This window comes from Zootoca vivipara, chromosome 7 (assembly GCF_965207765.1).
Source record: "Zootoca vivipara chromosome 7, rZooViv2.hap1.1, whole genome shotgun sequence".
NCBI lineage: Eukaryota > Metazoa > Chordata > Lepidosauria > Squamata > Lacertidae > Zootoca > Zootoca vivipara.
Window position 1 is genome coordinate 94,560,936 of NC_142590.1, and position 24,588 is coordinate 94,585,523.

Below are 24,588 nucleotides of genomic sequence, written 5' to 3' on the forward strand. Positions count from 1 at the left end.
GGACCCTTGCCTAGACCTCTCTAGCCGTGGGGTGTGTGTGGGGTGTGTGTGTGTGAGGGTTTTAAGAGTCCTTCTCCAGCCCAGTACAAAGCGGTGGGTGATGGCCCGGTGTTTCAGAATGGACCAGCCCTGATGCTGGAGAGAAGGGCTGTTGCACAACTGCATTCATGTCCTCTCCTGCTCCCAGAGCAGCTGGGATTCGACGGGTCCTGCTGCTGCAAAGACGGAGAGGGAGCAGCGCAGGGTGGGGATTCCCAGAGAACACCCATGTGTCAGAGAGACTGGCTGCCGTGACTCAAGAGGCAGTGGGTGCTGATTTCTTGGGCCCTCTTCCCTTTTTCGGCCTGTGGGAATCTGCAGACTCATGCACAACCTGGCATGAGGGGGGAGAGGAAAGGCTGAGCCCGTTCTTAGGGTGGCTTGAGACCTTATGGAATCACCTGCTTGTGATGAATCTGGCCTGATTCTTCACGTTGTCCATGCCCCGGCCGGCAAGGGTCTGCAAGAGAGCCACCCACCGGGCCCCTGCAGCCATCTCTCCCTGACTCTGTCCTCATCTGCTGTTCCACCCAACAGAAAAGTGGTTCCGGGGCTCAGGGGAGGGTGATTAATTCCAGGGGACTCAGGGTGACAAAGAAGACTTGGGCCATGGGCCTTGGTTTTGGGACCATATATAGACTCTGAGGAGCTTGAGAGGTTGCAAGTGATCTCATGTGGGAAGTGAGTGTGGAAATCCTTCGAAAGGGTGTCTCAATAGCTCAGAGTCAGGCCTGGCTTCTCATCCCACACTCTCTTGAGAACACGAGAGATTTTGCAAAGCCCCCGAGTGAACGCAAAGCAGCAGGCCTTCGTGCACAGGTAGTTGTTGGTGCCGGCACTGCTAATGGCAACCCGGGAAAGAAACTCTGGAGAAAAGGAGGCACTTTTTCATGCTGAACTTTGTATATAATTTTTATTACATTTTCTGTTTTACAATTTAAAACACTCATTTTTACATCCTTGAAATATCAATGAGTTCCATTCTTCTCTTTCCATGGTTCATTTTACATCTCAATGATCCCTGCATATTTTGCAAAAACTAGACCATTCAGTATTCCATTCTTGCCTCCATCAAAGCTTATCTACACCGTTGAATTGATCTGAATGCTGCCAGTGTTTTCAGCTGTACACAATTATTTCCCAATCTTCTCTCAATGTATGTTCTTCTTGTTCCCTTAGTGTATATGTTACGTCTGCAAGCTGTGCATATTCCATCAGTTTAAGTTGCCATTCTTCTTTAGTTGGGACATTGCTCGTTTTCCATTTTTGGGCTAACAAAGCACAGGCCGCGGTTGCAGCATACATAAATAACCTTTTTTGACACCTGGGAATTTCAGTCTTAATTATCCCCAACAGAAAGGACTCTGGGTTTTTTTGGGGGGGGGGAAGTACTTTTAAACATCTTTTTCAATTCATTCGTTATGAATCATTTCCCAATATAGTTGAACTTTGAAAGTCACTCCCCCGAGGCAGTGACGGCCACCAACCTGGATGGATCAGGCCCAAGGAAACCCATCTGGTCCAACGCCCTGTTCTCACAGAAGCTGAGCTAGAATCATAGAATCATAGAGTTGGAAGAGACCACGAGGGCCATCCAGTCCAACCCCCTGCCGAGCAGGAAACACCATCAAAGCATTCTTGACATATGCCTGTCAAGCCTCTGCTTAAAGACCTCCAAAGAAGGAGACTCCACCACACTCCTTGGTAGCAAATTCCACTGCCGAACAGCTCTTACTGTCAGGAAGTTCTTCCTAATGTTTAGGTGGAATCTTCTTTCTTGTAGTTTGAATCCATTGCTCCGTGTCCGCTTCTCTGGAGCAGCAGAAAACAACCTTTCTGATGCCCTCTGTCCTCCTGTGGTTTGCAGCAAATGACATACAGGAGCCTTGCTGCCTCGCACTGCGGAGGCAGAGAGCGGAAGCCATTGCTATCCCTCTCCTCCATGAATTTCTCCAAATCTCTTTTCCCCATGCTGAGTGGATGCAGACAAATAGGTGCTTAAAAGGCACAACATTAGATCACAGAAACTCTCCTAGGAATGCTAATAAGTGAAGTTTCTAAAAATCTTTCTTGGGTGTCCCGACTGAAGGAAAGAAACTGGAAATAAAACACCTGCTGTTTCGTTACAATACACACATTCATGGACTGATGTTTCCGAATGCAATGCTGTTGCAAAGACGCCCCCGGCAGCATCTCTCTCAGGTGTCCCTCACCTTCCCCTTGGGAATTCCCCCCTGACACGACAGGAGATTGTAAAAGAAGACCAAGTATTACTTTTGTATGCGGCAACCGTGGCTAGGATTTCGTTAGCCCCCAAATGGAAAACTCAGGCGTTACCGACGATTGAGGAGTGGCAGGCGAAATTGATGGACTATGCGGAACTAGCAAGACTGACTAGCAAGATCCGAAACCAGGGAGAGACAAGGTTCCAAAAAGACTGGAGTAAATTTGTGGACTAGTTGGAAAGGAACTGTAGAAGTTTAAAGACACTTGCAGGATTGAAATAAATCCTACAAAATGACTTTAAGTAGAGGAAGTAAAGGAACTGCGAGATAGGAGCGGATAAGAAAACCGAATGAGGGGAGGGAGGGAGGTCAAAGCTCGGCAGAGCATAGTGAATATGAGATAGTAGAATAGATGCTAAAAGAAGAAAATTTTGTGTTTGTTGTGTATTGTTGTGTTTGTTGTTGAATGTTTTGTTATTGTTTAATGTGTTTATTTGAAAATCTAATAAATTGCTTTATTAAAAAAAAGGGAATTCCCCCCCTGACACATGGAGGAGCCTCACCCACGCTGTCTAGGCTGAGGGCAGGGGAAGTCCATCTCGGGGCCTTGGAGCCTGTTGCTACAAGCATGGCTGTCAAAAACAGCTCCGTGGGGGCCAAGGAATGCTGCCTGGGCTCTTGGAGTCCGCTCTGCGCTGCTGACAGAGAGACGCACCCTCTGGGATCCATGGCCGCCTCAGCCTGAAGCAGGAGCTTCCATCTGTGCGGTCCAAAGGTTCCCTCGCTGATTCTTGGGGAAGAGTTTGCTCTTGGAAGTTACAGGGGGAAATCGAGCCAGTTCCAGAGGTTTCCATAGATGATGACAACGACGATTATTTTAGTTATTGAATTTGTATAGCACCCTTCATCATCTCAGGGCGGGTCACAACATAGAAATGCAAGATAAAAACACAAAATACATGATAAAAACAAGAACAGCACAGACAAAGCAGTAGCCTCCTTCCCCTGGCCCTTCCCACAAACACATTTAAAAGGGTGAAGGATGTTAATTGACCAAAGGCTGCAAAGCCGTAGGATCTGCAGATCTAGCCCCAAGAACATAAAAATATGGAATGCTTTGTGAATTTGCATGTCCTCCATGCTAGCCTTCTCTGTGTCATTCCAGTTGCAGTAGATGTGCTGCCGAAGCAGCATAGAATCATAGATCTGGAAAGGGACCCTCAAGGGTCCTCTAGTCCAACCCCTGCAATGCAGGAATCACAGCAGCTATTATTTATTATATTTGCTTATCACATTTATATCCCAGCTCAAGGTGGCCTCCGTGGTTCCCCTGCAACTCATTTAATCCCCACAACAGCCCTGTGAGGTAGGTTAGGCCAAAAGAGGTTGGCCAGCCCAAGGTCACCCCAGTGAGCTTCAGGTCTCTCTCAGGTCCAATTCTGGCACTCCAACCACCAGACCAGGCTGGCTCTCTCTTTTGCCCCTGCTGTGCCCACCATGCCCCTGCTGGCCAGGGCTGGAGGATGCTGCAGGCCCAGAGGTCCGGAGGGCGTCAGGGAGAGGCTGGGCTAGGGGCTGCCTGCCCGCCTGCCTGCATCTGCCGGTTTGTTCCGGTATGCAGGATTAGCAGGGAAGAGAAGTCCTAAAGAAGTCAGATTAGCCTCTACCAGGGCCAGGGCCTTTTCAACACTGGCTCCACCCTGGTGGAACACTCTGTTTCATGAGACCAGGGCCCTGCGGGATCTGATTTCTTTCCGCAGGAAGACAGAGTTGTTCCGCCTGGCCTTTGACTTGGAATCAGCCTGATCCCCTCCCCCTCTTTCCTTTTCCTTCTGTGATGGAACCCTTATTTGGGGACTTCCATGGCTTTTTTCCTGGCCCATATAGGACCAGTCTGGATAGTTGGCCTTGGCGAAGATTTGATGTTTTCTCCCCCAAAAACCGTTTTGATTCTGGGCTTCCACTGAAATGAGGCTGCATTTTAAGTTGTATTTTAATCCTGTTTTTAAGTTGTATTTTAATCAATTGCTTTTATACCTGATGTTAAGGGCCGGGGAGGGTGAGGTATAAAAATTATTATTATTATTATTATTATTATTATTATTATTATTATTATTATTGTTGTTGTTGTTGTTGTTATTGTTATTACTATTACACCACTTCCCTCCCTTGGACACTCTGTCCTCCTGCTGCTCTTGCAGGTTTGTGCTGTGAAGCAAGAGGGGGAGGGTTTCCCAGCACAGATTACTCTCCCTCCCCTGCCACCGCCTTCAACAGACATGTGTGCAGGCCATGGCTCCTTGTCCTCAGAGCTCAACCCTTGGCTCCCCAAGAACCTTTCCTGAAGGGACAGAGACACCACAAGCCAAGCAATGTCTTTCATGCCACTCGAAGCACCTTTGGGTGAGCCTGGGCGTAGGTAAAAATGGTGCTCTCTTGTCCAGAAAAACCCCCACCACCACAGACGGACCCAGCCCAGTGCTGGACCCCAAAGTGCAGTGCTTCACCCTGGCACATTGGTCTCCTCACATCACTCCTGCGAGGCAGCTCTTGCTGGTAGAGAAGAACTCTAGGTTAAAGCTTTCTGAGAGCTGTTTGACAGTGGAACAGATGACTTGGGAAGGTGGTGGACTCTCCTTCCTCACAGGTTTTGGGTGGGAATCCTCCAGGGGTTCTTGCATTGCAGGGGGTTGGGCTAGAGGACCCTTGGGGATCCCTTCCAAATCCACAGTTCTGTGATTCTATGAAAGGGAAGGCCTGATGGGAGAGGAGCTCAGCTGCGTGTCTCACCAACTTTGCCCACGTATCGCGAGCCCCTTCCGCTCCAGAGCATGCATTCTGTGGCATTGGTGGGGAGAGACTCTTGAGCATGTGCAGAGTGCTGCTATGTCACTATTCCTTATATACCTGTAAGGAGGAGGAGGGAAAGGGGGAGGCTGTTCATGCCACTCACAATTTGACTGGGTGGCTGGGCTGTTTGTGGAGATGCCAGGACAGGGCACATGGCTCTGTGTCTCCATGACCAGATCCGCAGCTCAAAGGACCCACGGCAAGACCAAGAAGCAGGTCCTGCGTGGGTGCAAGAGAAGTTTCTATCCATGCATCCCTCATGCCTATGCCTATTGGTGCTGTGACATCTCAGGCGGCTCAATATCTGGCATCTGCTGGTTGTTGTTGTTTAGTCGTTTAGTCATGTCCGACTCTTCGTGACCCCAAGGACCAGAGCACGCCAGGCACTCCTGTCTTGCACTGCCTTCCGCAGTTTCGTTAGACTCATGTTCGTAGCTTCAATAACACTGTCCAACCATCTCGTCCTCTGTCGTCCCCTTCTCCTTGTGCCCTCCATCTTTCCCAACATCAGGGTCTTTTCCAAGGATTCTTCTCTTCTCATGAGGTGGCCAAAGTATTGGAGCCTCAGCTTCACGATCTGTCCTTCCAGGGAGCACTCAGGGCTGATTTCCTTAAGAATGGATAGGTTTGATCTTCTTGCAGTCCATGGGACTCTCAAGAGTCTCCTCCAGCACCATAATTCAAAAGCCTCAATTCTTCGGCGATCAGCCTTCTTTATGGTCCAGCTCTCACTTCCATACATCACTACTGGGAAAACCATAGCTTTAACTATACGGACCTTTGTCGGCAAGGTGATGTCTCTGCTTTTTAAGATGCTGCCTAGGTTTGTCATTGCTTTTCTCCCAAGAGGGAGAAAAGGTTTCAGAGAATGGACAATTCCAGCCCTATCTGCTGGTAGGGCTGGAATTGCCCATTCTCTGAATCCCTGAAGTAGAGAAAACACTGAACTGGATGGGCAATGGGTCTGACTCCCTGCAGAGCAGAGGCAGCCTTGCTAGAAATGACGGCTGGACAGGGCAGCTCTCCTGGGGCCCAAGGGAGCCTGCCAAAAGGGTTGCCATGAGCAGCATGGGGGTTCCTTGTGAGGCAGCATCCCACCCTGAAAAGAGGGTGCTCCACCTTCCTGCTTGGAAGGGCAGGTGAGGACACCTCCCCCGGCTGAAGTAAGGAATTCAGGAAGCTGCTTTGCTCCATCTGGCTCAGCGCTGCCTGCACTGGCTGGCAGCAGGGGCTCTCCAGGGTTTCAGTGATATGCCCCAGTCCTACCTGGGGATGCTGCCCAAGAAGGCATCTGGGGGCTTCTGCATTCCAAGCAGGGGCTCTACCACTGAACTATGGCCCTTCCTGTTAGGCCGCTTATTATGGGATGCCTCCCCCCCCAACTGATGCGATTTATTGTTTGATTACAGTAGTTGGCTTTTTTTACCAAGCCTTTGGGATGCGGTGGAAGGAAGAATCATAGAATCATAGAGTTGGAAGAGACCACAAGGGCCATCCAGTCCAACCCCCTGCCAAGCAGGAAACACCATCAAAGCATTCCTGACATATGGCTGTCAAGCCTCTGCTTAAAGACCTCCAAAGAAGGAGACTCCACCACACTCCTTGGCAGCAAATTCCACTGCCGAACAGCTCTTACTGTCAGGAAGTTCTTCCTAATGTTTAGGTGGAATCTTCTTTCTTGTAGTTTGAATCCATTGCTCCGTGTCCGCTTCTCTGGAGCAGCAGAAAACAATCTTTCTCCCTCCTCCATATGACATCCTTTCATATATTTGAACATGGCTATCATATCACCCCTTAACCTTCTCTTCTCCAGGCTAAACATACCCAGCTCCCTAAGCCGTTCCTCATAAGGCATCGTTTCCAGGCCTCTGGAAGGGCAGGATCCACTGGAGGCAAAGGGGTTCAGGGACTCTTGAGCAGGGTGAGGGAGGGCACATGCCCCCCACCCTCCCAAATGACGGGCACCTTCCAGACATTTCCTCGCCCACCCCAGAAACCACATTGCTTTTCCTCAATGGATTTCACATTTCCTGTGGGCTTAGTAAACAAACTGTTGTGACACCCCAGGAAGTGGCAACCCTCCCTCCCCCTCCCCCCCCCCCCGCCACCAAGGACCTGGCTTTGCATTTCCTCCTCTGCCCAAAACAGAGTGAGTGACTCTTGGAGCAGAAGGTGAGTCACCCCCTTCCTCTCTCCGCCTCCCCCCCACCTGCCATATTACAGAATATAAATGGCCCAGGCAGGGCTCTCTGCTGCAGCAGTCGCCAGAGGCAGAGAACAGGGGCAGACAGGCAGAGAGAGAGAGAAAGTTCCTCGTCCAGCTGACTCGCCATGGGGTCCTTCCTGGCTCCCTCCCTCTTTGGGCTGATGATGATCTCCCTGCATTGCAGCTGCCGGGCTGCTCCGCTCCAGAACAAGGGCCCCCTGGTCATCTCCTTCCCTGGGGATGTGGTCAAGAACGCTTCGGACCGGGAGCTGGCATCTGTAAGTTCTCGAGCTTCCTGGGAGTGGGATCTCCTAGCATGAGTCTCTGGACCTCAGCTCTGGCTTGGGGCAATTAGGAACCCAGACAGGGCTGCCTTCCCTTAGGCTCTGCTCCACCTCCCTGGCAAGAGTTGCTGGAAACTGCAGGAGGGGAGAATTCTGCTCTTGTGCTCCGATCCTGCTTGCAGGTTTCCGACAGGCATCTGGTTGGCCAAGGGATGCTGGACTAGATGGTCTGATCCAACTGAGTGAGGGGGAGAGTTTAGTTGGCACTGGCAATCTCAGGGTTGTGGGTTCGAGCCCCACGTTGGGCATAAGATGCAGGAGCATTGTAGTGGGTTGGAACAGATGACCCTTGGGACCCCTTTCAACTCTGCAATTTTGTGATCCTTATGAGGCATTCCTGCCCACCCCCTGGCCAAGAGATTGACGGAGTAGTCTTGGTGAGACCATGGAGCTGGTGGGGTGCAGAGAAATGTGGCTCAGGACCAGTTTGGCTGAACACAGTGGGCATCATGGGGGAATATGCTGGGGAAAGGAGAGGAGGGCAGACTGGATCCATGTGTGTGTGTGTGTGTGTCCCTGGTAGTTTTAAGCAAACTTGCCTTTCATGCATCTGGGCAGCTGCACCCAGTTCCTCTTTCTTTATATGTAATGGGCTTTCTCTGAGTCACCTGCCAGTGGCTCACCAACTGGAGTTTTTAGGGGTTCCAGAGGACAGCTAGCTTCAAAGTAAATGTGAAGGTAGCTGTGACTGCTGCAATGCAGGGGGTTGGGCTAGATGACCCTCGGGCTCTCTTCCAGTGTGGTGGTGGTGTAGAGAGCCAGCGTGGTGTAGTGGTTAAGAGAGGCAGACTCGTAATCTGGTGAACCGGGTTCGGGTTCCCGCTCCTCCACATGCAGCTGCTGGGTGGAGCTTGGGCTAGTCACACTTCTCTGAAGTCTCTCAGCCTCACTCACCTCACAGAGTGTTTGTTGTGGGAGAGGAAGGGAAAGGAGCAACCTAGGTGAGGGAGAGGATCCTTGAGCACCCTCCCCACTGCTCCCAGCAAGGGCAGCTCCTTCTTACTGGAAGGGTCTTCTTCACACACAAATGCACCCCTGCAGGGAGGCGACTGATCCTAGGGGAGCAGCTGCTGTGCCAAGCGGCTTGCAGCAGTGGAAACAACGAAGGGTGCCTGGGAGGCAAATGGCAAATAGCTATGGGGTGGCAGAAGAAACTTTTCCTGGGACACAGCCCACTTTGAATCATCCTCAAGATGCCCAAAGGGCTATCCTTACAAGATATGCATGTGTGTGTCTGGGGAGAGAGCAGTTTTAAATAAATCGCCATTAACTAAGACAAATCTTGACGCTGGTCGCAAGGCTGTTCCTTGAGTGACCCATTCACACGCTCAGCAGCAGCAGCAGCAGCAGCAGCCTCTTCCCACACTACGGGGGCGGGGAGCATGGAGCATTTTTCTAGCAATGCTCTGCTCATGGAGCATCTCCAGTGGGAAAGAGATCCACACGTTCTGCTAGAAGTGGATGAGTTCAATATCAACGGATACAGAGTAGCATTGCAGGGGGTTGGACTAGATGAGCCCTGGAGGTCCCTCCCAAGCCTACAAGCCTATGATTCTGTGATTCTAAGAAGTGGCCCCAGTCTCTGGACTGCTTTTGCGCGTGTGTCTTCTCTCTCTCTCTTTCTCTCTTTCTCTCTTTCTCTCTCTCTCTCTCCTCCGAGACAATCTCAGCTCACAGCTCTTTCCTTCCTCCTCCCCCAGCTCTACCTCCAACGCTTCGGGTACTTGCAAGGCCCCAACTCGGGGTCCAGCGGCGGCCAGGTCACCCTGGACTCTGCCCTCAAGAAGATGCAGAAGCGCCTGGGCCTGCCGGAGACAGGGCGGCTGGACGCCCCCACCATGGACGCTATCCGGGCTCCTCGCTGCGGGGTGCCGGATCTGGGCACCTTCCAGACTTTCGAGGGAAACCTCAAGTGGGACCACAATGACATCACCTACCGGTGAGTCCCGGAGGGGACCACTCCCCCCCCCAGGGTTGTTTTCTCAATCTCAGCACAGAAGCATAGCAGAGGCAAGTCGGGTCCCTCTTCCAGGGACTGGCGGGCAGCAGCAGCAGGCTGGTCCTTGGCGAGGGCAGCTGCGCCTCTGCGCAGATCTGAGCCGGAACTCCGCGTTTGCCTCGTCTCTGGAAGAGCTCAGCCTGTGCAAGAAAGGGACGGGGGTTGCCCTCGTTCCCTGGTTCCCAAAGTGGGCGGTGCCACCCTAGGAGCCAACTCCCCCTAAAATATTTGCCATTCCTAGGGTCTGCATCCGCCGCGTCTTGTGAGTGATGTGCGGCCGGGCTTATCTCCCCCCAACCAATATTTTATTCCACTTGGTACCCTTGGAAACTGGTATCCATAGTTGTCAAGTTTTCCCTTTTCTCGCGAGGAAGCCTATTCAGCAAAAGGGAATTTCCCTTAAAAAAAGGGAGAACTTGACAACTATGCTGGTATGGCTGGATGAAGTTCATCAGCAGTGGAGCTCAAAAGTTTTAACTGGTTTCGAACAAATGTTTTGAACATTTTGAACCAATGCGCAGTTAAATGCTACCGTTTTGAATCTGATTGCGTTATTTGTTTATCGATTAAATTTATAAACCGCCCTTCCTCCGAAGAGGGCGGTTGACAGTATAAAAACACAAGATACACAACATAGTAAAACGACAAACGCGCACACCTTCGTGAGTCATGCAAACCGCTATTCTGAAAATAGGGTAGCGGGCGCTGGGGAGGAGTTTATGGAAGGGGGGGACTTGGGGGGCCGCTGCCTGCAATGCCGTGGGCGGCCGTGGGTCCTGACTTTGCTCTGCCTGCCTTCCCCAGGGTGCAGAACTACTCGCCCGACGTGGACGCCTCCATCATCGAAGACGCCTTTGCGAGGGCCTTCAAAGTGTGGAGCGATGTGACCCCCCTCACCTTCACGCGCCGGGAGAGCGGGGACGCCGACATCCTCATTATGTTTGGGACGGAAGGTGAGCGTTGCCTGCGGGGGTCGTAGGAACCCCCCCCCCGGAAACTGCCTCCTCCTCCCCAGGGCAGGGCACCTCTCAGACCCCTTGCTTGTCCTTCACGGATTTGCCTGTCTCCCCCCGCAGAGCACGGAGACGGCTATCCCTTCGACGGCAAGGACGGCCTCCTGGCACACGCCTTCCCCCCTGGCAAGGACCGCTACAGTGGGGATGCCCACTTTGACGACGACGAGTTCTGGACCCTGGGCACGGGCGTTGGTGAGTGGGCCGCTGCTTTCCCCTCTTCCCCACATAGAATTGTTGGGTTGGAAGGGGACCCCGGGGTCATCTAGACCAACCCCCTGCAGTGCAGGAGTCCCGGTCAAAGGATCCCTGACCAATGGCCACCGGATGCCTGCTTAAACGCCCTTGCGGCTGTCCCCTCGGGGCTATTCATCTCAAGCCATTTATTAAATTTGTATACCACCCTTCATCGTTGAATCACAGAACTGAGTGGGAAGGGAAGGTGCCACGAGGGTCCTCTGCTCCAACCCCCTGCAATGCAGGAATCTTTTGCCTAACGTGGGACTCGAACCCACAACTCTGAGATTGCATAATATATATGCATAATACAAAGTCGTGAATTTCTATCCTGTACAAGATAATAACCAATATAGTTACTGTACAGTATATGAATGCAGTGGGGGATTTGTGCTGTATATGCTGTTCTATGATCTCATGGTGACTTGCCCTCTCCTGACCCGCTTCTGCCCTCTCTCCCTCTCCTGAGCAGTGGTGAAGACCCGCTTTGGGAATGCCGACGGAGCCACCTGCCACTTCCCCTTCACCTTTGAGGGCAAGTCCTACTCTACTTGCACCACCGAGGGGCGGGAGGACAACTTGCCCTGGTGCTCCACCACCGCCAGCTTCGAGCAGGACAAGAAGTATGGATTCTGCCCCAGTGAATGTGAGTGGCCAGGGAAGGAAGGGGGGCCGGGGGGGAGGAGTGAGAGGGGCTGGAGGCCCCCCAAGGGCGGATCTACTAGGAAGCAAATGAAGCTTCAGGGCCCCTAATCCCAGAGGGGCCCCAGGAGTGGCTTTACTCCACGTTGCTTGAAAAATTGTGGGTATGTTGTTGTTGTTGTTTAGTCATTTAGTCATGTCCGACTCTTCGTGACCCCATGGACCAGAGCACGCCAGGCACTCCTGTCTTCCACTGCCTCCCGCAGTTTGGTCAAACTCATGTTCGTAGCTTTGAGAACACTGTCCAACCATCTCGTCCTCTGTCGTCCCCTTCTCCTAGTGCCCTCCATCTTTCCCAACATCAGGGTCTTTTCCAGGGAGTCTTCTCTTCTCATGAGGTGGCCAAAGTATTGGAGCCTCAGCTTCAGGATCTGTCCTTCCAGTGAGCACTCAGGGCTGATTTCCTTTAGAATGGATAGGTTTGATCTCAAGAGTCTCCTCCAGCACCATAATTCAAAAGCATCAATTCTTCGGCGATCAGCCTTCTTGATGGTCCAGCTCTCACTTCCATACATCACTACTGGGAAAAACATAGCTTTAACTATACGGACCTTTGTCGGCAAGGTGATGTTTCTGCTTTTTAAGATGCTGTGGGTATAGTAGACCCAATTTGACTCGCTCAGATCAATTTGATCAATCTTTTGTGTGGCATATATTTCAACAATCCCAATGCTTGAGAGTCAGTAGCTCAGAGGCTGTAAAGGTTGTTGTAAACAACCCCATTGAAGAAGATGACGGTGGCTCTCTCTCTCTCTCTCTCTCTCTCTCTCTCTCTCTCTCTCTCTGTGTGTGTGTGTGTGTGTGTGTTGTTGTTGTTTAGTCGTTTAGTCGTGTCCGACTCTTCGTGACCCCATGGACCATTTATGCTTTAATGCTTTATTGATTCCAAAAAGAAAAGAGTCAACAGTTGTTTTTTTTATACATACCGGTATCTTCTATGGCGACTTCCCATCACCCCATCATGGGTCCTTAGTATTTTCAGTTTGTCATGCTTACCTTTATCAATGGCAATACATCTTAGTTCTCTTACGCGTCTACAATTCCCTACTTTCCCACAGAAGTCACTCCTGGCCTGCCAACAAGTTCAGATTTTTGCAGCGCTCCCTGAGATACTTTCTGTACATGTCCCATTCCCTCATAAATGTTTGTCCAGTCCGATCCCTTAATTTTTCTAATCCTTGCTAATCTGCAGACTCTACGGTTTCGATTGCCGCTCCAGTTTGGTTGGGGGTTACATCTCCTTTCCGTTTTCTAACTGTGAGAATTCATGCTCTGCAGACCTCGTTGCTGCTTGCAAAAGGCCCCCCCCCCGGTAACAGTTCAAGCTTTCAGGGCCCCCAAATGTAAGCCTGCCCCTCCTCCTCCAGCCTGGCCGGCTCAAGACGCTCCTTTCTCCGTGCCTCTGCCTAGTGCTCTTCACCTACGGAGGCAACGCAGACGGGGAGAAGTGCGTCTTCCCCTTCACCTTCCTGGGCAAGTCCTACGACAGCTGCACCACCGAGGGGCGCAGCGATGGGTACCGCTGGTGCGCCACCACAGAGAGCTTCGACCGCGACAAGAAGTACGGATTCTGCCCCAACAGAGGTACAGGCACGCAGTTTCATTTTAAGAAGGGTGCCACGGGCTGGGTCTGTCTGTATATACCCGTCACTAGTCCCTAAGGGCAGGGGGGCTCACTGGTTAGGGAAAGGCACTCTGGATGCACTCAGAGGCACTCTTCCTTGCAGAGCTGAGCCAGAGAATCCCAGAAGTGTTGAAAGAGGCACCCTGGGCTCATCTAGTCCAGCCCCCTGCAAGGCAGAAACCGCAGCTAAATGGTATCTGAAGAAGTGTGCATGCACACGAAAGCTCATACCAAAATATAAACTTAGTTGGTCTTTAAGGTGCTACTGAAGGAATTTTTTTATTTTGCTTCGACTCTGACCAACACGGCTACCTACCTGTAACCGCAGCTAAATGGTGTTATTTATTTATTTATTCATTATCATTTATTAAATTTCTATACTGCCCTTCATCTGAATATCACAAGGGCGTTTACAATACAAAAAGAGGAAAATGCCTAACATTGTAACAAACAGAAACAAGAACACACACACACACACACACACACACACACACACACACACACACACACACACCAGTTTAAAAGGACGTAGGTTGTTTAATTAGCCAAGGGCCTGGATGAAAAGGAATGTTTTTGCGGCAATCGCAGCTAAAGAGCCTCAGGCTCATATAATTGGACAGGGTCCCCACGGGTCATCTCGCCGAAGGCAGAAATCACAACCTTGGCCCTGATGGGTCCTGGAGCTGCTGGGCCCATATCCCAGCAGGCCATGTGGGTCACACTGAACTTTAATAATAATAATAATAATAATAATAATAATAATAATTCTATTATTTATACCCAGCCCATCTGGCTGGGGTTCCCCAGCCACTCTGGGTGCGGGTCTGGCAAAATGGCTTGAACCCGGGGCCAGCTGCCCTCAGGGCTGAGCTGTGGGGCTGCCTATGGGTCCCTTCCTGCCACAGGGAAGGAAGGCAACCATGTCAGAACGCTCACCGGCCGTCTCCCTGCAGACACAGCCGTGATTGGCGGGAACTCCCAGGGCGAGCCCTGCGCCTTCCCCTTCGTCTTCCTGGGCAAGACCTACAGCAGCTGCACCTCCGAGGGGCGTGAGGACGGGCGACTCTGGTGCGCCACCACCGGCAACTACGACACCGACAGGAAGTGGGGCCTCTGCCCCGACAAAGGTACCCCCGGAGCCTCTGGCGCATGAGCCAGCCTGGAGAGAGGAGGAGGCTAATGGCCCTTTGGGTCCAGCACCTGGTTCTCAGGTGGTTCAGCCAGATGCCTGTGTGAGGGTGCGGGTGGTTCTGATGCTGGGCCAAATTGGGGGGGGGCAGAGAAGTGAGGAGGGAGAGGCAGAGCCCCCACCCAGCATCTCCTTCCTGCCTTCCAGGGTACAGCATCTTCCTGGTCGCTGCACACGAGTTTGGGCATTCGCTGGGCCTGGAGCATTCCGACGTGCGGGAGGCCCTGATGTATCCCATGTACAGCTACCTGGCTGATTTCCAGCTGCACTCCGATGACGTGGCTGGGATCCAGTCCCTCTATGGTGAGTGGGGTGCTGGGGCGCCTTTAGCTGGGGTCCCCTGCTCAGCCCCCTGCCAGTGCCACGGCACTGTGGGCAGGAGGGGGCCCAGAATGTCAAGAGGGAAAGCCTTCCTGTGCCCCACAGCTCCCCCTTAGTAGCTCCTCTTCTTGGAGGTTGGGAGGAATGGTGGATAAATAAATAAAACAGATTATAAGGTGTAGATAACAAATGTAGGGTTGCCATGTGTCCTCTTTTTCCAGGACACGCCCTCTTTTTCAGGGGTAAAATTGGAGACAAATTGCATTCACTTGCATTGAGTGGCTGTCATAGTGTCCTCTTTTTTGCTCTTCAAAATATGGCAATCCTAAACCATGCAATCAATAAAATAGAGGAGATCTGTCTGGGGTGCCTGGGTGCCTGTTGTGGCCTGACCTTCCCCTGCACATCCCCCTGGCATGATCTGGTCTTTCCAATGGGTCCATGCCCTTGAAAATGCTTTGCCCTTCCCACTCCTTCCTAGGCAGAGGGTCAGGTGTGCAACCCACGGCGGGCACCCTCCCTACTACTACTCAGAGCCCCGAGGACCCTGACCAAACCACCGAGGAATACGATGATGAGGGCTCCAGCACGGATGAGGATGTCACGGAGACCACCCCAACAGTCACAGAGGCCACCACTCCCATGGAGACCACCCCCGGGGGCCGCTCCGGAGAAGCTTGCAAAGTCGCTCAATTTGACGGGGTGAGCGAGATCAAGAAGGAGCTCCACCTCTTCAAGGACGGGTGAGTGGCAGGAGGAGGAGGAGGAGGGCAGTGGAGGGGCTGGAATGGGGCAATGGGCTGTGTGAGCCCACGGGGGGGGGGGGACACACACACGGGCTTTGTGTCCCTCTGCACCTTTCCAAACTCAGCCAGGGAGGGAGGAAGAGAGGGCTGCTCTGCTCTTCATGAGTTGTGATTCCTGCATTGCGAGGGGCTGGTGACCCTTCAGGGGCCATACTCATTGCGAGATGGGCTGTCAGGTAAAAGTGGGCATTTTGTGAGCGTTTTCTTTTTTAAAATAATTTTTATTTATTTTCCATTTTACAATATACATTCACATCACAACACTCCACTTTACGGCCCTGGCTCTCTAGAGCCTGTCCACTTCCTTCCCTCCCGCCTCATGGCTTTCAAAATTAACTTTCATCTCATTGAATTTTTGTACGTTTTCCAATTCTAATTACACTCATTCCAAAATACCTCAAAATTTAAATAAATATAAAGGGGGGATTCTCCTTACAAGTCTTCAGATAACCCTGCTAGTGATGTTGTTGTTTAGTCGTTTAGCCGTGTCCGACTCTTCGTGACCCCGTGGACCAGAGCACGCCAGGCACTCCTGTCTTTCACTGCCTCCCGCAGTTTGGTCAAACTCATGTTCGTAGCTTCGAGAACACTGTCCAACCATCTCGTCCTCTGTCGTCCCCTTCTCCTAGTGCCCTCCATCTTTCCCAACATCAGGGTCTTTTCCAAGGAGTGATGTTAGTTGCTTACAATGATCTTTCAAATACAGTATTGTGTAAATTTGCTCCAGTCCTTTTGGAATACTTGATCATTCTAGTTTCAGATTTTTCCATCACCTTCATCTGCCCCTCTTCTTTCATTGGTACTTCTTCTTGTTTCCATTTTTGGGCTACAAGAATTCTTGCCGCAGTTGTTGCATACTTAAACAGCCTTTTATCTTCCCTTGGTATCTCTTCACCCACAATACCCAGTAAAAAGGCTTCTGGTTGTTTTTTTTTTTTAACAAAAGTGTTTTTCAACATTTTCTATTTGACTTATAAAGAGGTAAAGGCTTTCTGGGAAATGATATAGAATGAGTTTTATGAGTGTTTTCATTTGTGCCCCAATGAAGCTGAACATTGGAAGATTTAGGACGGAGACAGGGAAGGTCCTTCTTCATGCAGTTCATAGTTAAACTGCGGAACTCCCTGCCACAGGAGGCAGCGATGGCCGCCAACTTGGATGGCTTTAAAAGAGAATTGGGCAAATTCCTGGAAGAGGAGAGGACTATCAATGGCCGCTAGTCAGGATGGCTCTGCCCTGCCCCCACAGTTGGAGGCAGCAATACTTCTGAATCCCAGTGGCTGGAAACCACAGGAAGGGAGAATTGCTCCTGTGCTCAAAACCTCCTTGTGGCATCTGCAAGAACTGGGTGCTGGACCAGATGGGCCCCCTTTGGTCTGGCCCAGCAGGACTCCTCCACTGTTCTTAGGCTCTCTTTTTTTTAAATTTATTTTTATTGCACATGAATAAAACAAAGAATGATACATACACATACATTCATGCCATTCGTCATACAAGACATAAACAGAAAATCAATTGCCTACACTAGCATGCCCTACCTACACATTACATTCCTACCTATAAAGCTATATTGCTAATATTATATTCAAATTTCTTGTCAGAATTTAAAAGTCCAATAGGACAATTATAAGGAAACTTCGATAGGAAGAGAAAAGAGTAATAGACAAACTAGACAGCAGCTAAGGCCTAACCTAAAATGTTTTTTGGTTATAATAGAAGAGGTTTAAAAAAGTATCTCAGGAAAGGAAAATACAAAAAGAAACAGAAGAACAAAAAAAGAGAGAGAGAGAGAGAAAGAAAAAGGAAAAAAAAGGCCAACAAAATACAAAAAGGAAATAAGAAGCTAAAGTCGTAAGAGAGGGAGAAAAAAAGAACAGAGAGTAAAAAGAAAAAGAAGAAAAGAAAGGCGATTCAGACTGATTCAACAGTCATATCTCAACTAAATACATTTCATCCTCTAACACTTCCGCCGCGCTATACACAGAAGTTTACCCTTCAATATTTCTTATACCGTCCTCTAATTACCGCTCATAGTCTCATTGACCTTCGTACTTGATCCCGATCCCATAACCTAAATCATTATCATCTTATCACAAGTACTATAAGGGAAAAAAAGTGAACACTCTAAATTTCTTATGAACAATCCTGTATAGTTATTCTAAACACAGCCAAGTTCTGTTCCCCACTCCCATATTCCTTAGATAATCATTGAGGCACTCCCACTGTTTTCTGATCTTATCTCTGGACTTATTGTGTATCAAATCTGTTAGCTTTGCTAGTTCTAGGTATTCGCAAAGTTTGTCGACCCATTCGCTTCTTGTTGGTATTCTTGGTTCCTTCCAGGTTTTTGCAATAAGCGTCCTTGCCGCAGTTGTTGCACATAAGTATATGTCTACCTTATCTCGGGGTATATCACTATTTAGGATACCTAATAGATATGCTTCCGCTTTTTTCCTATACGTGGTTTTAATTAATTTTTGGGTTTCCCGGTTTCTTAGGCTCTTATGACTAGGGCTGCCCCCGTTGCTCTCCTCTCTTGCCAACTCCAACCCAGGAGTCCACCTGCCTTCCTCCACACCTGGCCAAACCTGGTGGAGGCTGGAGAGCCAGGATGGAGCCTCCCTCCTTCCTTCCCTCCCTGCCTGCTCCAGCCCCTGCTCACAGAGACCTTTCCCTCCTTCCCAGGCAATACTGGAAGAAGCCAGTGTCCGGCACAGGGGCCATTGTGGGCCCATTCCGCATCCAGGACAGCTGGCCGGCCCTCCCAGATGTGATTGATGCTGCTATCCAGGACGCACAGACAAAGAAAATCTACTTCTTCTCTGGTGAGTGGCTTCCGCCAGTTCCACACCCCACACCTGCTCTGGGGAACCATCGTGGCTGCGCGTGGAAATGGGTCAAAAATGAAGGGCAAAGAAGATTTGGGGGTGGGGTGGGGTGGTATATGAGTCCACACTAGCCATAAACACCAGTCCTGAAAGACCCACATTGGCTCCCAGTACGTTTCCGAGCACAATTCAAAGTGTTGGTGCTGACCTTTCAAGCCCTAAACGGCTTCAAACGCCCAGTATACCTCAAGGACTGTCTCCACCCCAATGTTCAGCCCGGACACTGAGGTCCAGCTCCGAGGGCCTTCTGGCTGTTCCCTCCCTGTGAGAAGTGAAGTTACAGGGAACCAGGCAGAGGGCCTTCTCGGTTGTGGTGCCTGCCCTGTGGAACACCCTCCCATCAGACTATCTGACTTTCAGAAGACATCTGAAGGTGGCCCTGTTTAGGAAAGCTTTTAATGTTTGATGTATTTATTGTGTTTTGAATATTCTATTGGGAGCCATCCCAGAGTGGCTGGTGAAACCCAGCCAGGTGGGCAGGGTATAAATAAATAAATATATTATTATTTATTAGATTGTCCAATTGTCTAATTGGCAATTATCAATAACACAGCTTTGTGAGACAGAAGGATAGCAGAGGAATCTATCTGCCTACGAACAACTTTAGCTGTGTTCCAGACACTTGCAAAAAATACTCACCCAGTACGTTCCGTCACAAATGTCCAGCCTTGTTTCTAAAACGTCCAGAAACTTTTCCTTCTGAGTTCAGATAACAGTCCGTAGCAGCGGAAACTTTATCCGACTCTCCATGCCTTTCCGTGCCTGTGAAATAACTCAGGTCCACTCCCTTGTTCATTAAAACAAAGAGATTTATTGCTTAGGGCAGCTCACAGCCAGGAGAGTTCAACTCCATCCTCGGCTGGAACTGCGACACAAACAGAACAGAAAACAAACATACAGTCTCATATAACAGAAAGTATACAACAGCAACAGGTACTACTTCCTGTTTACATGGACACGTCACAGAGGCCCTGCGGCAGGACGATTGCTGAGCTATTAACCCTCTCAGCTCACATTATTATTATTATTATTATTATTATTATTATTATTATTATTATGCATAGCTCCATGCTCAAAATGTGATGTGTGGGCGATTTGCCTGGGCAGAGAGAAGCAGCAGCACTGTGGCTCCCCTCACTTCCCCCCAAGAAGCTGCCCAGAGAACTTGCTGAAGCCCACAAGGGACCCCTTGAAAGCTCTTGAGGCAGAGTGGCTGGTCCTCTTCTCACCTGACTCAAGATGCCTGCTAGCAGGACGAGTCTGACGGTCATACTAGATGGATTTAGATGACTGCAAGAGGATATTTGATCTAGGAATGATCCTTCCTCTTTCTCACCTTGTGTGAGAATGCAAAGATCTATTTCAGCAGAGCTGAAATCACCACCTGTGCGCAGCTTACCTCTGAAAGCTATTAGGACAAGATTGCATAATCTTCCAGAATACTTATAATATCCAAGGATGCTTTGGGCAGATTCGGATTATCTTCTCCCTTTTTATTTTCCCCTCTTAACAAAGACATCACTTTCAGACAAATAAGTAAACAATAAAAAGGTGAGGTTTACGTACATCAGGGTCTTGCCAGGATCCAGCAGATACAGTGATGAAAATCAGGCTGGCAAGAATCCTTAAACATTGCAAACACCCATAGTCCAGTTCAAAATGGAGATTGCTTTCTGGAGGAGAGCACAGGAATGTCTTCCCCCATCGCAGGTCAGAAAAAGAGTGTGCAGTGGCAGAAAGAAGTAGAGATTAAGTGTCTCTCTTGTTCTCCTTCCTGCCACAGAGGATATGGCCTCATACGGTCCCCTGCCTGGGACTTGCTAGCCAACATGCCATCTGTGACACCTGCCGAGGGGTGAACACGGAAAGTTGCAAAAGCTGTTTCTCCTCTGCAGGTCGGCACTTCTGGGTGTACCAGGAGTCGAGAGTCTTGGGACCCCGGAACATCGAGAAGCTGGGCATCCCGAGTGACGTGCCAAAGATTGTGGGGGCCCTGCAGGAGAAGCCAGGCAAACTCCTCCTCTTCAGTGGGGAGCACTTCTGGAGGTACTACCAAGGATCCTGGGGGAGTGGAGAAGGCAGGGGAGAGAAAGCAGAAAGAGGGCACCTGGTCAGACCTCTGCCTGCAGGCCCCTCTCCCCCCATTGGGGATGTAATCCTGGTCACAGGGGGCCAGGATCAGAGAGCGACAGGGGCTGGTGGAGAACACAGAATGGGAAGGTCCCCCAAAGGTCATCTAGTTCAGTCCCCTGCAATGCAGGAATCACAGCTCTTGACCTCAGAAAGTCCATCCTAATGTTTAGTGGGAATCTCCTTTCTTGTCATTTGAATCCATTTATTCTCTGCAGCAAGAGAAAACAAGCTTGGTCCCTCTTCCATGCGACAGCCCTTGGGCTATCTGAAGATGGCTGTCCTATCAGCTCTCAGACTGAGTCCTCTCCCTGGGGCTTAACTCCCCCCCCCCACTGCTCCCCCCACTGCTCCTCATAAGGTCTCCAGACGCCTGATCATCAGAGAGAGGCCAGTTCTTCTCCAGGACCATCAGTCCTGCAGTTTGACTTGGCCAGGGAGGAATCACCCCTTCTCAGCTCTGACTTGATGGGCACAATAGCTGGTTGCTTCTCTGCCAGGCCCAGAACATGGAGAAGGGGAAACTGCCTGCCCCATAGCATGAGCAGCTCCACCCGACAAGCACCCATCTTCCTGCCACTGAGTCAATCATCTTCAAAGCCAGTGACAAATAGGGAAGGCACATTTCTGGCCTCAACATGGGTCATCCTTGAGGCATCAGGCATCCTCCTGCCCCCGTGTTGTCAGGACTGAAACGGCCCTGTGCCCATCCCAGCACTGACCAGACCTGTGAAGAGGGCATTGGGGGGGGAGGAGAAGAAGGCCTGGGGTGGACCATGGGAAAAGCCTTCCATCCTGAGTCTTGCTTTCCTCCTCCAGGCTGGATGTGAAATCGGAGCGAGCGGATAAAGGCTCTCCTCACTACACCGACAGCCTCTTTCCTGGGGTCCCACTGGACTCTGAGAATATCTTCCACTTTAAAGGTAAGGAGGGTGAAGAGGGGCAGGCATGGGCTTAGAATGCATCTGACCTGGGGGGTGGGGGTTGGGGTTGGGGTGGGGGAGGGCACTGCCAGGAGGGGGATTCAAGTCTAATCCACCACCCCAATTCCCAGACTGTGCTCTGCGGAGCTTGCCTTGGTGTCCCTGCTCAGAGGCTGAGATGCTCTGCCTCTCTTGACCTTACGGTATGTAGACTCTGGCCTTAATGGCCTTGCAGGAGCTCCCTCTTTAGGTGGGGGTGGGAATTGCTCCACTCACCTGAGCCCCTGCCCAAGGTCCAGCCTTTGTCTTCCCATCAATGCTCAGAGCAAACTTTTATGCTCTAGGTCTAAAGAAGGCGAGCTGCTGGAGGCTCCTTGCTGGGATTTCTGTACGCAGCCATGGGAATCATGGCACTGGGGGAGGGAGGGGGATTAAATTCATGCTCCCCACCAGGTGTTAATGTTCTGTGGTGGAAGGCAAAGGGGTGCCCATGGCAAATATCTGTATATTTAACCCTGAAAGGTAAATATCAGCTCTGGGGTGGGGGGTGCCATTAACATGGGGGGAGGGGAAGTAGGGCGAAGGGTAGAGCTCTACCTCCAAGTGCTCTGTCCCCAGTCGGATGGCACTGTGGTCTAAACCACTAAGCCTCTTGGGCTTACCAACTGAAAGGTTGGCAGTTCGAATCCCCACGACTCTGTTGCTCTGTCCCAGCTCCTGCCAACCTAGCAGTTCGAAAGCACACCAGTGCAAGTAGATAAACAGGTACCACTGCAGTGGGAAGGTAAATGGCATTTCCATGAGCTTTGGCTTCTGTCACACTGTCCCGTTGCACCAGAAGTGGTTTAGTCCTGCTGGCCACATGACCCAGAAAGCTGTCTGTGGACAAACGCCAGCTCCCTCGGCCTGAAAATGAAATGAGCGCCTCAACCCCATAGCCACCTTTGACTGGACTTAACCATCCAGAGGTCCTTTACCTTTACCTTTTACCCCAGTCAGTTTGAGAGCTTCCCCTCGACTCCCTGCTCGTTTATTCATTTATTTCATAAAATTTAAACTCCGCTTGATTGTAAAATAAACCTCAACGCGGTTTATGAAGATAAAGCAATGACATCGTCAAGAAGAAAAACCAACACCAATAGTCTAAAAGACAGATTAACTCTCGCATTGACTTTCTAAACATCTGGGCAGGTGCAGAAAAAACATCATAGAGGAGGCGCCCGCCTGATCTCAGTAGGCAAGGAGTTCAGCTGCCCCTCCTTGGGTAGCTTTTGGGCATATTGCCTCCTTTGCTGGTGACGTTGGCACGCCTTTGATAACCATCCTCCCCAATTTCCTTCCCGCTTCCAGGAAAATACCACTTTTGCCGGGGACCGTTCTGTTGGCGAATGACCCCACGTTACCAGGTGGACAGAGTGGGCTACCTGAAGTACGAGGTGCTGAAATGCCCGGAAGAGTAAGGTTGCCAGAGGGCTGCTGGGACCCTCCTGTGGCTGCGGTGGGACTTTAGGGCAGTCGCTCAAGCAGCTTTGTCGCCCCAGCCTGGACCCGCGGATCAACCCGGGAGGCTGTGCCCAGGAGATGCTGGTGCCCTGCTCGACTGCCGCATGAAGAGGACTCTCCAGCCACCCTGTGCTGCTCCCGGGGCACGCAGACCTTCTGCCAGCCTGAGCCAGGTGCCTTGCAAAAGTCTCGCTGGGTGCAGGCAGCCGGGCTGCTGGCACAGAGAGGGTCCCTGCCTCGTGTGTGTGTGTGTGTGTGTTGCTTGATCATGGACTTGTGGCAAAGACCCCCCCCCCCTGGGGAAGAGAAGGAGGGTGCCCTCAACCCTCCCACCACCTCTGCCACCTGTGGGACCTCCAACATTTTGCACTTTCCGAATAAATGAAACTCCATATAATAAATTCGAACTCTACCTGGAGCCTCTTGTCTGCTTATGAAGTGGTACAAAGGGTGGGATTTGGGGTGGGTGGGTGTGGCTGGAAGGGGCTCCGGACATCTGGGAAGCAACACTAGCTCAGTGCTGCAAATGCTGCTAGCCAGCAGATCTCCTGGTTCCCCCCCCTTATTTATAACCCCCTGCAGAGCATTTCCTATCAGAATAAGGGCGAGTGCCCTGCTTGCTTGCCTCAGCTTCCAGTTCTGTGGGCTGGTAGCAAAGAACTCCCTATTGCTAACCGACAGGGTGTGTAAATAAATCATAGAAGCATAGAATGGTAGAGTTGGAAGGGACCCCAAGGATCATTTAATTCCAACCCCCTGCAATGCTGGAATCTCAACTGAAGCATCCATGACAGATGGCCATCCAACCTCTGCTTAGAAACCCCCAAGGAAGGAGAGTCCACCACCTCCCCAGGGAGACTGCTCCCCTGTCGAACAGCTCTTAAGGCCAGAAAGTTCTTCCGGATATTTAGTCGGACTCTCTTTCCTTTGAACCTGTCAGTTTGGGTCATGGAGGAGAAAACAATCTTGTTCCCTCTTCCATGTGGCAGCCCTTCAGATATCTGGAAACGGTGATCCTATCTCTTCTCAATCTCCTCTTTTCCTTCTGAGCATCTGCTTGGCCCCTATGAGAACAGGACTAAAGGAGTCTTTGGCCGATCCAGCAGCCCCCACCCTATCAGAATATATTTTATTGCTTTTTCACATATAATAAACATAATTTAAAATACAATAAGCAACAGCGGTAGCAGCCAGTCCATCATTTAATGGGAGGAAAGTGTAACCAGCTTAAAATTAGAACCATTACTTAGAACAAGTTTATGATACCTATTAAAGTCTCTAATCCAATAAGTCTCTGCAGATGCTTCCGTGGGTCGGAGGCGGCTGTCTCAATTGATCGTCTCATCTCATCCAGGAGATGAATGGATGCCATGCATTGTAAAAGGATGGATCATTTAGAAATAGCAAGATGCTGGTGTTCTGCAACTGATCTGTCCATAGACTCAGGGCAGAGTGTTCCGTCGCTCTGACCAATCGAAGCAAAAGTGAGTCCTTTATCCTGTAGAAAGCCCATGTCCACAGAGCATGGGGCCTTTCCTGCAAAGGCAGCCGCCTCACCTCAGTTTCTCAGCTCTGAAACATGCAACACT

General features: G+C 50.6%; 1 protein-coding gene and 1 pseudogene across 1 annotated transcript; one reads left to right on the plus strand and one right to left on the minus strand.

The window, feature by feature from the left end:
* Positions 1–3,365: 3,365 nt before the first annotated feature.
* On the minus strand, positions 3,366–3,458 carry LOC132592513 (U6 spliceosomal RNA; annotated as a pseudogene).
* Positions 3,459–7,385: 3,927 nt separating this feature from the next.
* Positions 7,386–23,417, plus strand: MMP9 (matrix metallopeptidase 9). The gene is made up of 13 exons (XM_035123817.3): positions 7,386–7,598; positions 9,365–9,603; positions 10,468–10,616; positions 10,740–10,871; positions 11,386–11,559; positions 13,026–13,199; positions 14,193–14,366; positions 14,576–14,731; positions 15,231–15,492; positions 18,241–18,380; positions 20,339–20,489; positions 21,393–21,496; positions 22,847–23,417. The coding sequence occupies exons 1-13, from the start codon at positions 7,446–7,448 to the stop codon at positions 22,954–22,956; spliced, it is 2,118 nt and encodes a 705-aa protein (XP_034979708.1). The 5' UTR covers positions 7,386–7,445; the 3' UTR covers positions 22,957–23,417.
* Positions 23,418–24,588: the final 1,171 nt, after the last annotated feature.